The sequence below is a fragment of the Aspergillus japonicus genome, assembly GCF_003184785.1.
Source record: "Aspergillus japonicus CBS 114.51 unplaced genomic scaffold BO86scaffold_2, whole genome shotgun sequence".
Classification (NCBI taxonomy): Eukaryota; Fungi; Ascomycota; class Eurotiomycetes; order Eurotiales; family Aspergillaceae; genus Aspergillus; species Aspergillus japonicus.
The window spans coordinates 596673-609432 of record NW_020291639.1 but is presented as its reverse complement, the minus strand read 5'-3'; the positions used below and the strand labels follow the sequence as shown (position 1 = coordinate 609432).

The window sequence follows — 12760 nt, the reverse complement described above, 5'->3', positions numbered from 1 at the left end:
CAGAACATGTTTATGTGCGGCCTTGGCAATTGCCCTTGCGGTTGAAACACGACTTGCGTTGGCCTGGCTGGCCTAGATCCCAACGACTTACTTGCACATCTCTTCGTCACCCTCTCCCACGGTCTCCACTCCGGACTTGTCCATCGTATTGTACAGTACACATACAAAGAATATCCAATGCCCTTTTCAAGCATCAACGGTTGATCTGTCCGTCACTCATTCCCCCGATTTATGTACAGCCCTCCTCCAAAAAAAGAAAAAGAAACCAACAAAACAACAAACACCAGCGCATTATGACAGAGGAAAGCAAGAATCATGCACAGAGCAATAGAACAATGAACTGCCGCTTTACATGGGATATCCTAGACAAGGGACACAGAAGACCGTGACAACTATCTCATAAAAAAATGACAAGAGCAGCGACCAGCGACCGACTGGGCTTACGAGGTACAAAAACGACAAGGTTCCCAGGGAATGGCCATGCTTCACAAATGCGAACCATTCTCCCAGAGTCTGCGAAAGTCTAACGCCGGGGGAAGATAACAATAGCAGTCATACCCCGGATGAGGCAGTGGAGGGGGTTTTCCTGGTTGGCCTGGGCGAGGCAAAACGCCTCGGTGGCTCCACAGGGAGCGGGCCGAGTTGACGACGCGATCAATTACTCAGTAATGTCACGGCAAACTCTCTAGTCGACCTTGATCGAGCCGTAGATGCGCTGCACAAACGCCCAGCTGGCGAAGAAGCCAATCGAGCCTGTTCATTAATGGTCAGTTGACTGCTCTGAATGCACCCTATTTTCAGACGGGATGACCACATACCGGTCAGAATAAAGACCACGAAGCCGATCAGGGCGGAATAGCCAATGTACAGAACAGCACCCGTGAGGCCACCAAAACTGACCCGCGTGATCCAGAACAGCAGGGCGTTCAGGAACACGTACACTCCGGTCATTCCCGCTCCGGCAAACGCCCTCCAGTGCCACCGGTAGTTCTCCGCACACAGCAGGAAATAAACCAACAGCACCGTCGTGGCAGCCGATGTGATGACCATCAAGCCATAGCATAGGAACAGGAACCCAAACATGTAGTAGATCTTGTTGGTCCAGAGCGAAGTCATGATGAAATAGAGCTCCACAAAGATGGCTCCGAAAGGCAGAATGCCGGTCAACAGGAGCGACGGAATCGGGCGGAGCGTGCCAGCCATGGGCGGCACTTGGCGCGGGATTTGGTTGGTCTTGGTCGGACCCTCAATTGCCTGTCAACTCGTTAGCAAGACTCGTTATCGCCACGCTCGGGAGTGATCTACCTGTTGCTTGAATCCCAGCCAGCTTCCGGCCACACTAAGAGGCACACTGATGACGAACCAGATTAAAACCAGGGCGAGCATGGTGGTGAAGGGTACAGCTCCGCTAGATCCCTTGGCCCAGACAAAGAGGTTGAGCAGGAAGAAGGTACCGAAGATAAGGGCTGGAACCAGCACAGGGGTCATGATGATATTGCGTTTCCAGGCATCTCCACCCAATGACTTGTAGACACGAGCCGACACATAGCCCCCAATGAAGCCAAAGAGGGTGTAAATGATGAGAATGGCCGTCGCAAGGAAGCCACGGTTTGCAGGGGAAAGGAGACCGAAGAGGGCGAAAACTGTCCACAAAAGTCAATAACATGACATGCAAATCGATCGCAACGCAGCTTACCAACGGTGACACCGGTCATCATGAAGAGCTGAGCACCATTGCCCACAAGCACACTGAGAAGCAGAGGAGCCTTAGGACAGCGGAACACATCGCCATGAACCAATTTCCAGCCTGAATCCTCCTGAATGCCGTCCTCCACGGCTGCCGAAGTGCTGTCGAAATCATCCAGGTTGATCATGTCGAGTCTGTTATAGCGAGCGATATCCTTCTTCAGAGCCCGGATAAGAATCATGCTCACCATGCCCACGAGGAACACAACAAACACGGCCGAGTTGATCAGAGAGAACCAATGGATCTTGGGATCGTAGACGTGCAGGTACTTATCCCAACGGGTCGCCCACGGGGTGGACGACTCACGCCAGTAGACACTGTAGGTCCAAGCCACGGTGGTCTCGCCCTCCTCGTTCAGGACCACGCCAGTCCCATCCGTTTCGCACTCCGCGGTCCCGTCCTCCAGAATCCGAGCATTGGCCCGAGACTCGGGTTGCACAAGCACACCGACGACGCGGTACTTATCCTGGGCCCCGTACCCGACCCGATGGTAGTCGATCAGGATCTCGAAATGGTTGTTCAGAACCGGGAGGCCGTCATCGTTGATCGAGCCGAGCGCAAATCCCGGGCTGTAGAACTTGTCCTGGGTCACAGCCTCCATGTTGATCTGGGCGCCGGGCAGACCGTCGACCAGCCAGTTGATGTTGTATCCCTGCTCGATCCTCCGGTTGACGAATTTCGCACTGCGGGCGTCGAAGGTGGCCGCGCCACAGATGGCCTTGCAGGTCTCATTCTTGCCCATATGCAGCTCCAGCGGTGACGTCTGGATCCGGTCGCCGAAGAGAATGGACCCCAATGATTCCCGGACATCCTTCGGCCCGCCCTCGGGAGCGCAAAATCTGAAGGCCGGGTGGTAGTAGTCGTAGGAGAAGACGGAGTGCAGCTGCTCATCCTGCTGCGCGAGACCGGGGGTGAGGTGGTTCACGTAGAGCGGCACCGACTGACCCTCATCGTACGAGGTCGGGGCGACACCGGGGAGGTAGAAAGCGGCGGACAACGAAGGGGCAGAGAGAAGAAGGGTGGTTAAAGGTAAGGCTCGATTGCTGAACCACATGGTGGGCGATTCTAAGTAGAAGCGGGCGGTGTTAGCTCGTGTCCGTGGCTCTGGGAGGCCAAGAGATAGGATGCTCGGGGCCGGGCCTAGGCACCGATTGTAAGCGTAGCTTTCTGGGAGAGATGGAACTCACAAATCGTAGCTTCCACGCCGCAAGCGATTCTCGAAGATCGCACGAGTTGGCCGCTCGGGGGAACAGTAGCAGAAACCAACTCGAACGGCGGAATGCGGCACCTTTAAGAGGGAACGGAATCGGAGAAAGGGAGAATTGGGAGTGACCAAACCGAGCTGTTCCCAGAACGGCGGGAGGGTCGTCACTTCACAGGCTTTCCCGTTGTTGAGGCCAGCTCGTCGCTCTTGGCCCACGTGACATTCCGTTAGTTATCCATTGCTGCACGAATGACTAAGGACTTAATCGGCACGTGCCGATAAGCCATCTCTAAAAATTTCCCTTCGAAATCTTCCGCGGCGGCCAAACACATCAGAACGCAACCACACACACATCAAATGACAATGGCAGCGGCAGTGTCGCAACCTGCGCCTTCGGGCCTGCAGAATGTCTCCGCTCTCCTGGAGACTCTCACCACATGTTTGAACAACACCGGCTCGTCCTTGCCCAAGGCCACCCGGGAAAACCCCTCCGATGTGTCGATCGAGCCGCCGCAAGACGGCATTTCGCTTCTCGACACCAAATCCGACCTCCTCCTGTCATACCTCCAGAACCTCGTTTTCTTGATCATTTTCCAATTGCGAGGCCTGAAGAAAGATGAAGAAGAGGATGAAGAGGTCGACGAGTCCCTCCCGGAGGAGATCGTGAAGAAACTTGTGGAGCTACGCGTCTACCTGGACCGCGGTGTCCGCCCGCTGGAAGGTCGACTCAAGTACCAGGTGGACAAGGTCATTAAGGCCGCGGAGGATGCCGAGCGCGCAGAGCGGGATGGGGTTTCCACAGGCAAGAGCAAGAAAGCCAAGGGCTCCGACGCCGAGGAGTCGGGATCGGAGGGTAGCAGCGACAGCGAGGGCGACAGCGACGAGGAGGACGAGGAGGAGGGAGAGGGAGCGGACATCGACGAGATGGCCTACCGGCCCAATGTCTCCGCCTTCTCGAAGCGGGCGGAACCCCAGGCCAGACCCGACAAGCTCAACAACGAACCCGCCGGTGATGGTATCTACAGACCGCCCCGGATCATGCCTACGGCCCTACCTACGACCGAGCGGAAAGAGCGCCGCGAGCGTCCCGCCCAGCGGTCGAATGTCATTGACGAGTTCGTTAGCGCCGAGATGTCGTCCGCTCCTATGGCGGAGCCGAGCATTGGTAGCACGATTGTGCAGGGTGGTCGACACACGAAGTCGAAGAAGGAACGCGAGCGGGAGGCCGAGCGGACCGCATATGAAGAGACCAACTTTGTGCGTCTGATGAAGGAAAGCAAGAAGGACCGGGCCAAGCGACTCCGGGCCGAGGGGCCGCAGAACCAGTACGGTGGTGAAGATTGGAGGGATCTTACCGCGGGCGCCGACCGGATCACGAAACTCACCCGGAGGGCTAAGGGCAGCGGAGGTGCATTGGACAAGAGTCGGAAGCGCAAGGTCACCGAGGATGGGCAGCGTGACGACGGAGTGGGAGTTGGTCAGATCTTCGAGAAGCGGCGCAAGAAGGTTGACAGCTGGAAGCGGTGATTTGTGCCATACTTTGTTTGTTTGGTTTTTGTGTGGAGTATTTTGAGATAACATTCGATACCATGAAAAGTAGTGATTCTATTGTCCACAGACTTTGGTTACTGTGGGTTGGTGTGGGTGGAGTTTCATCGTATCCGAGAATCCGGGCTTTTCACATGCAACGCAACCGGTGACATCATCCCTCAATCACTTCATTGTATCAACCACTGCCTGCCTATATTTAAATCCATTCCCAATTGAACCAGCATCATCCCGACACCAGTTCAACTTACTACCTATTATCGTTTCACCAATTAAGCTCCTCCCTGCACATTAAGCACCAATCAATCAGCCAACATGGAAGACCCAGGTAAGTCCACCACCACCACCACCATCACCATCACGCTCACAATTACTATAACCACCACTACAACAACCACCACTAGTATAACCATCACTAACCTCAACCCCCCGAATAGCCTCAGAAATCAGCACCATAATCCACCACCTCACGCAATCCACCCCGCAAGACCAAGAGCGCACGATCCAGAAATTCTTCACCCCGTCCGCGGCCTTCGTCCACCCCTTCTGCCGCGTCTGGAGCTACCCGGGCAGCCGCTGGTTCGTCGAAAAGATCTACCAATGGTACAAGATCATGTCGCCGCGGATTGAACTGGAGGTGCAATCGGTTGGTACGTCGCCTTAGCGCTCACTCACATCAAACCTCAATCCCACCCCCCCTCAATAACCGAAAAAGACTAACACCCCCAAAAGCCTTCGACAAACCCTCCCTAAAACTCTACCTCACCATCTCCCAGATCTTCTCCATCTGGCTGGTGCCCTTCCATGTGGCGCCGGTGACCCTGACGACCGTGCTGGACCTGACCACGGACCCGGAGGACGGGCGCACCCCCGTGCAAGGGTCCGGGAAGCGGTACTACATCAAGAAGCAGGAGGACTTCTACCAGCCCTCGGAGTTCATCAAGTTCGTCCTGCCCTGGGGCATCGGGCAGCTGTTGGTGCTGGCGGCGCAGACGTGGGCGACGCTGTTCTGCATCGTCGGGTGTGCGGTGTTCTGGCCGCTGATGTGGTTGGAGGAGAAAGGGGTCGTGCCCGGTAGGGTGTTGAAGAAGGGGAATCTGGGTGGGGATGTGGTCGGGTGGGAGAAGAGGAGGTTTTTGATGGTTAATGGGACGGGGGAGGGTTCCGGGGGGGAGGGTTCCGGGGAGAAGCAGGGAGAAGGGAAGGGGGGGCAGAAGGGGGAGTAAGGACTTGAAGTATTGGAGTGGGTCATGGGCGTGGATTCTGTCTGAGAGTGTAGGACACAGGTTGGTGGATATGAGTTGGATGCCGGGGTTGTCTGGGCAGTAGATATGTTTATGATCGCGATATAATGCAATGGTTCGTGCACAAACCTACACTGGTTCAACGTATAGCTGCTATAGTGATATACGGGTGGAAGAATGTCAAGAAGCTCAAATCCCGTCTCATTCTGGACTCAAATCATGAGATACCTAGAAAGCATCGCACAGTGTCAGGGATACGCACCATTGTCGCAGCTCTCAGCAGGACCGCGGGTGTAGACGGGCTCTTCAAGGTTGGCACCACCGGTGACCTATTCGACGGACCAGCGACACTGCTTCACAGGCACTGATTTTGAGATCGGCAGTTTCTCAGGTATACTAGATCCTGGTTACGTCTAGAATTTCAGCATACAAGATTGTTACTGATCAGGGCCCTTTTCCCTGCGTGCTATCAAATATATGTATTTGGTGAAGTGAAAAAGGAGAAAAAAGAGAAAAACAGAGAGGTATACTATCCGCGAAATCTACATCCTAAACATGCGATTTATCCTAATACTTCCTGAGAATCGTCCGTGCTATATCGAGGTGACATCTCCAGCGACAGAGGCTTGTATCCCCAGCGCTTCGACCTGCGATTCACAACCCATCTCCAGAGCAGAAAGACACACCAGCTCAGACAACCACCAACCAAGACCAGCGTCGTCTCCACTTCACTCGACATGGGGTCGAGATACCGGCTCGCGAACCACTCGCCCCAGCCTTGGGGTTGCTGCCCCAGTACTTGGGAGACTCCGAGTTCCTGACCCTGCGCGTCTAGGGCGGCCACTCGGAAATACACCGTCGTCCCTCCCTCGTCAGAGAGAGGGATCTCGGTCTCAAACCCGTCGCGAGGGACAGTCAGCTCGGCAGTAAAGGCCATCTGCTGACCCATGTTCTGACCGTCCCAGCGCTGGACCTGCCACCTCGCCACCTCCGTGGCGCCATTCCAGCTCACGTATACCGAGGTCCCGCGGACGACTGCGTCAGGTCGGGTTCTGGGTCGGCCAACCCATCGGCCCCTTGTGATTCGATAGGACATCACCTGGCCCAGCTGGAACCAGTTACCCGCCCCGAAATGGGTGTCGCACAGCACTTCCCCGTCCGGCGCAAACTCCGTGAACGCGGCGCAGTGGCCCCAGCCGATGAAGACGTTGCCTGTGTCTGGCAGCAACTGCATGCTGCCTTGCGAGAGCGCCCCGGTTGGCTGCTCTACGGGGGTCTGGTAGGTCGCCTTGACAGTCGCGATGCGGTTGGGCACGTTCAAATCCAGAACTAGCCCACGGCTGGCGGTGGGCTCGTCGAAGAACCACTTGGCGCCGTTATCGAGCAGGCTGATCGTCTGGCTATCCTGCCACCGCGCATGGTGTTGCCAGGCGAAGTCGGTGGCGGAGCCGTTGGAGGCATCCGCAAACTCGTTCAGCGCCCCTCCAAGGGTCCAGAGCACCGCACCTGTGCGGCTATCGACGCTAGTGATCGAGTGCGTGTGTCGGGCAGAAACCAGGTAGTTGCCGGCCTCGTCCTTGTCTACGCTGTTCATGTGGAAGACGTCGTAGGGATGCGCGGGGCTCCACCCATTGCCCAGTAATGCCTCGTAGGAGCTGGTTAGAGGCACATGCTCTGACATGCGCCATTCAAAGAGTAACTCCCCGGTGGCGATGTCGATCTCCTGAAAGAGACAGTCGTGGATATAACCGTGCTGTGGCCCGCCCAGCTCGCTCAAATCCGCCGGTTCGGTGGTGTAGACAATGACGAGGGCGGTGTTATTGGGGGTAATGCGAAATTCGTGCATGTCGCCCTCCGCCATGCCCACGGCGCGGACTTCGATACGGGGAGTATAGGTCGAATCCACCTAGCCAGCGAATCTGTCAGAGATGTGTCAATTGACGCAGCATGGGAAGGGGTCAGCCTACCATGATCCAGGAGCCGCGGCCATGGCCATTCTCCCCGACCCCATGCCAGTAGGTCAAGAATGTCTCTCCGCGGTACTTTTGCACTTGAAAATTGTCCAGCCGCTCGGAGGTGGGTGGCAGCTTCCATACCAGTTCCCCCTGGGCATCGAAGATCATGGGTCCCGGCTGCTCGACCGCGTCGCCGCGAGCCGAGAGGAAGACCAGGTCGTTGCTGCATCGCGGATCCCACGCTACCTGTTCCAGCTTCGGGGACACAAGACCACTCGAGACATATTCGCGAACGGGGTACAGGCCTAGAAACCCTGAGTCGAACAATGAGACGCCGATACGTAGGCGTAAGCGCTGTAGACTGGGGATGCCTAGAAAGATGATAGCTGCAAGCAATGTGCTCAACACAAAGAAACAAGTTATAGGCCCAGTCCAGGGGCGGCGAGAGAATGAACACAGCATATCATGAGGATAATCGCAGATTGAACTGCAGCGCAAGCCGACGTCGGCGTGGCTAGCACCACCAGTGGGAATGTATATATTCCCATCATATCATTTATCCACATCTCCTTTGTTGCTGAAGGGAGGTGGATTGTCTATAATTAAAGCATGACGCAATCAAAGCGCTGCCAAGCAAAAGTGGGAGAGTTTGCGTATCTGTATGGAGGGAAAAGAGAACAAGTGTTGCTCCAGACATGAAGGTCAACGCGTTATTCGCAAGCCGGTTCCTGAAGGGGATGAGATTGAGCGGCCGGGCCAAGCTTTGCGGCTCCACTTTTAGATGCCGTCGGATTGCGCAAGCCAAAAAGCATCATCATCAAACACCAGTTTCTCTTATCCGCTGCCTCAACGACTGACGTGGGAGAGCTACTGGCTTGAAAGAATAAAAATGCTTGATGCACCGATGTATCACTCTTTTCCTCATAATTTCCGTCCTTTCCCGGCTACTCATAGCCGGAGAGAGCTATCAATCCTGGCATTTCCATAGTATTTATCCGGCTCGACCCCCCATAACCCACTCACAACACCAACCATCCCACAAAGAACATTGAAAAGTGGGTCATCTAAGATATCATCACTCAAACTATGGATCCTCAAACGTACGCCTTCTGTCTGCTGCGCCACTATCCGAGCGCACGGGTCTTAATTTTGGGGAGTTCACCCGACGCTCTCCTTAAAATGCATATCGCGTCAACCTTGTCGAACGGTCGAACTGCGCTACAGCATCTGTCACAGTATATAGTTATGCTCTTAAGATATGAATCGCTTGGTTACAGGCTGCAGCTTGCCTATCGAATGTATCGTTCGCTCCACCCAGTCAAGGCCACTGACACTGTGATGCCCTCATGCTTGCCGATCGACGCTAAATAGCGTCACAGCGGACACTGATCTAGAGATGGATTATAGAAACGACATTCGTCACGGTCTTTCTTTGTCTTCTTCTTATTTTTGCATTTGACAACCTCCACGCAGCTTTATTTTACTCATGCGATCGCACGGACATGTCCTCTTTTACTTGCGGGGTTTATTCGAGCTACCACCCCCCCTTATCAATCTACGACTTATTTTCACCTAGTACTGTACAAGACTTGACCATATCCTGTGCTTCATGCAAAGGATTTTGAATTTGATTCCCGCGATAAAAAAAAACCTCGGTGCCGCCGATCCTGCCATGCCTCAGATTGTCTGTCAGGTTTCTAGAATGGTCTTTTGAAGAGACCAGGCTTGCTAGCAGTCCGTCGTCTGAAGTGCCACAAGTAGGGCGACACTAGAAAATACCCGAGTCTCGTCCCGATGCTTTCAAAAAGATGGTCTGCGACCTCGGTTAACCGCATTATCAATCTCTCCAGCACCCGAGATTCGTTCCAGTATATAGTAATGTTTCGGTCGGATGAGCCCTTTACCCGGTCCAGAGGTACAGTACATTCTTCACTAGAGAAGGTGCTTCTAGATCTAAGGAGATATCTATGAGTATGCTTCCATCTGCCGCTCCGAGACCACGACAAGACAGCCCGCAGAGCTCAACCGAGGAGGAATAGTGTCTCGAACGCCTGGCCGGAGTAAACACCGGAGTACCGTACATCATACAGCATTCCCTACAGTTCCCAAAGCAGAAAAGGAAGCTTCTTTCACTTCCTGCTTCAGACTTGTCTGGCTCAGAACGGGGTTAGCACGTTAGAGTGTCCAGACCAGGCTTATGCCAACGCCTACTTTTTGTAGACTACCCACATCTCCTACGGAGAGATCCGTCTCTTGCCGATATCTACCAGGCGGGATCTCTTCATTGATTCCTAACAAGGAACCAAAACAATATACCATGTCCTCAACTTTCTATTCCCTACAGGTATTATTTTTGTAAGATAGTACGTGATAGAATATATATATTATAAAAGAAGGATATACATAACATATCATATATGAATAGTTCTTTTTCCTACTCATCTCCAAGATCTTTAAGGTATTGGGCTTTTCTTATTAGGCCATGTTCTCTAACAGATTGAACTGAAGTCTTAAGGCGGTGATGGATGCAGGTAGCGTCAATCTTTCTGGAGAGTGTACTTACTATAGGAAACGAGCTGCTGTATATTGACTTGGGCTTTTTCGATTGTTGGGTTAGTTAGTTGTTATTCCCATGTAGATACATTGTGATACATTGTGAAATCCATTCGATGCAATCGATCTAAAGACAAGACGAAACCACACAGTTTCCAAGCAAAGTAGCTGCTATCTAGCAATATACAGGTGAAAGAATGTGAAGAAGACAAAGGTCCCGTTCCTGTCCTTCGAGGACTCAAATCAGTCAGATATGGACAATGTCCGAACTCAAGCATCGCACAGTGTCATAGTGCCACTGCACAACCGATACAATCTACCAAACAATGCTAAACCGTCCCAAACTACCACTCAGGCATCGTCGCCATCCAGCTCTCCACAAACTCAATCCGCGCATCTTCAGCAGAAAGAGGGCCCGAGCCCCAGGAGTTGCCCAGCCACATGGTCTGCTGCTTCTCCTTGGTGCTGGGGGGGAACTCGGGCAGTCCATCTCCGTTGGGATTGCCGGTCCGAATGAAGTTCGCCCAGTAGTTGGACATGCGCTCCTCCACAATGTAGTCGTATGGGTACCAGGTCACGTTGGAGTAGTCCGAGTAGGGGATGTTGTTGAAGGTGTACCAGAGCTCCGAGCCGTGATAGGCACCTTCGTCGCGGTTCTCGGCAGGGCTGCGGGTGAAGTAGTAGGTGTAGACGGGGCTCTTGGCACCGCCGGCGGCCCAGTCGACAGACCACTCCCAGGTGCCGACACGGCTCAGGTCGCGGTAGAACTCGTTGGAGTTGTTGTTCGCCTGGGCGAGGCTCTGGCCGGGGTAGAGCTTGAAGAATCGGCTGGCGTTGTTGGCGAACAGCTCGGTGTAGAGCTCCTTGTAGCTGGCGACGGTCAGGCCTGCGTCAGGGCTGGCGCCTGACTCGTCCTTGTTGTTTCCAGTGAGAATGGGCACGTCCAGGTGCGCGTCAAGAGACAGAGACTCGCCGTAGCCGTAAGGGAGGACATAGCCATCGATGTTTGGGCGCCACATGGGAGGCTCCATGAAGAAGCTGGACAGGTTCTGGAACTGAGTGCCTTCAAAGATGGTGTCGCTGAGCGAGTCGTATCCGATCAATGTCTCCGTGGAGACCTTGCGGGCCGCAGCAAGACTGGTAACATTCAACTCCTTGAGAAACTCGATACCCTGGGCTTCAGCAGCAGCTTTGGTGCGGTAGCTGGTTGCTGCACTACCCGTCATGGGGTCGTGAGGGCCACGCGCACCACTCTCGGCGATGACACCCGCCACCAGGCCCTTGTTCAGAGGACTCCACATGGAGTCGAGGGCACTGGCAGAGCCGGCAGACTGTCCGCCCACAGTGATCTGACTGGCATTTCCACCAAAATTGGCGATGTTTCCGTGGACCCAACGCAGCGCAGCCTGCTGATCAAGAATGCCGTAATTGCCGGAGCTGTTGTGACCCGACTCGGCGGAAAGCTCGGGGTGGGCAAGGTAACCAAACGCGCCCAGACGGTAGTTGATAGTCACAACAATGATGTCTTTGGCCGCGAGACCGGTGCCATCGTAGGTCAGCACATCTCCCGAGCCTCCTTCGAACCGTCCACCGTAGATCCAGAAGTACACGGGTAGATTCTTGGAGGTAATGTCCGAGGTGTCGTTGTAGTTGGGCGTCCAGATGTTCAGGTATAGACAGTCCTCGCTCGTAGTAGTCTTGCCACTGCTGAAGATACCCGCACTGCTGATAGTCTGGGCACACTGAGGACCAAACTCAGTCGCATTGAGAACACCACTCCACGAGGTGGCAGGTTGAGGAGCCTTCCAGCGATTTTCGCCGGTGGGAGGAGCAGCAAAAGGAATTCCTTTATAGACAACAGCCACATCACCGCCACGGAAAGGTGAGTATTGACCCTGCACATCACCCAGGGTGGTATTGATGACTGGCAATTGCGAGGTGGAAGATCGTGCCAGGGGACTAGCGAACACTGCCAGTGGCGCAACGGCTGCCAGACCGGCCAGGGTGGAGATGACGTGCATAAGGAAAGATTCTAGCCCACGTTCTGACACTGAAAAGAGAATGATAGAGGAAGAGATCGGTTGTTGGACAAGAGGATGTCTGGATACAACCCTCCTTTTATACCATCAAGCCTGAGTCGCAAGCAAGCTTGTCCCGCGGATTTGTCTCGCAACTCGGCAATGGGAATCGTCGGCGTCGTCATCGTTTCAGGTAGCTAGTGTAACCATTGGAAGTGCCTTCGTGCAGCTGTACTATAGATTCCTCAACAAAAGAACTGAATAATGTGGGCCGCAACCACCGGGAGGATCCGCAGGCCGCAGCCAAGAATTAATCCTGTCCTTCATGTGTGCTATGTGTGCTTACGGATTCTGCTTGCAGAATTACCACCGTCTGGACTCGAGCCAGGAAGTCTGCAGAAGCAGGAACCCGCCTATAGTCGGGTCGGCTTTAGTTGCAGATCACAGGTTCGGATGTTGCGATAGGGCCGAGATCTCGGGCCCGACCCCGA

At 54.3% G+C, this 12760-nt stretch overlaps 5 protein-coding genes across 5 annotated transcripts; 2 read left to right on the top strand and 3 right to left on the bottom strand.

Moving 5' to 3' along the window:
- Positions 1–685: 685 nt before the first annotated feature.
- On the bottom strand, positions 686–2801 carry BO86DRAFT_414955 (transmembrane 9 family protein; the record flags this gene model as incomplete). Its single annotated transcript, XM_025674878.1, has 4 exons — positions 686–753; positions 819–1254; positions 1306–1643; positions 1697–2801. The coding sequence occupies 4 exons, from the start codon at positions 2799–2801 to the stop codon at positions 686–688; spliced, it is 1947 nt and encodes a 648-aa protein (XP_025532847.1).
- A 513-nt stretch (positions 2802–3314) lies between these two features.
- On the top strand, positions 3315–4478 carry lcp5 (small subunit rRNA maturation protein LCP5; the record flags this gene model as incomplete). Its single annotated transcript, XM_025667505.1, has 1 exon — positions 3315–4478. The coding sequence occupies one exon, from the start codon at positions 3315–3317 to the stop codon at positions 4476–4478; it is 1164 nt and encodes a 387-aa protein (XP_025532846.1).
- A 261-nt stretch (positions 4479–4739) lies between these two features.
- BO86DRAFT_452604 (uncharacterized protein) lies at positions 4740–5725 on the top strand (the record flags this gene model as incomplete). The annotated part of the gene is made up of 3 exons (XM_025676940.1): positions 4740–4827; positions 4937–5149; positions 5232–5725. The coding sequence occupies exons 1-3, from the start codon at positions 4815–4817 to the stop codon at positions 5723–5725; spliced, it is 720 nt and encodes a 239-aa protein (XP_025532845.1). The 5' UTR covers positions 4740–4814.
- A 512-nt stretch (positions 5726–6237) lies between these two features.
- Positions 6238–8220, bottom strand: BO86DRAFT_328688 (arylsulfotransferase family protein). Its single transcript, XM_025668646.1, has 2 exons — positions 7711–8220; positions 6238–7649 (listed from the first exon to the last, which is right to left on the bottom strand). The coding sequence occupies exons 1-2, from the start codon at positions 8158–8160 to the stop codon at positions 6306–6308; spliced, it is 1794 nt and encodes a 597-aa protein (XP_025532844.1). The 5' UTR covers positions 8161–8220; the 3' UTR covers positions 6238–6305.
- A 2094-nt stretch (positions 8221–10314) lies between these two features.
- On the bottom strand, positions 10315–12402 carry BO86DRAFT_74630 (carboxylesterase/lipase family protein). The gene has a single exon (XM_025677634.1). The coding sequence runs from the start codon at positions 12270–12272 to the stop codon at positions 10596–10598; it is 1677 nt and encodes a 558-aa protein (XP_025532843.1). The 5' UTR covers positions 12273–12402; the 3' UTR covers positions 10315–10595.
- Positions 12403–12760: the final 358 nt, after the last annotated feature.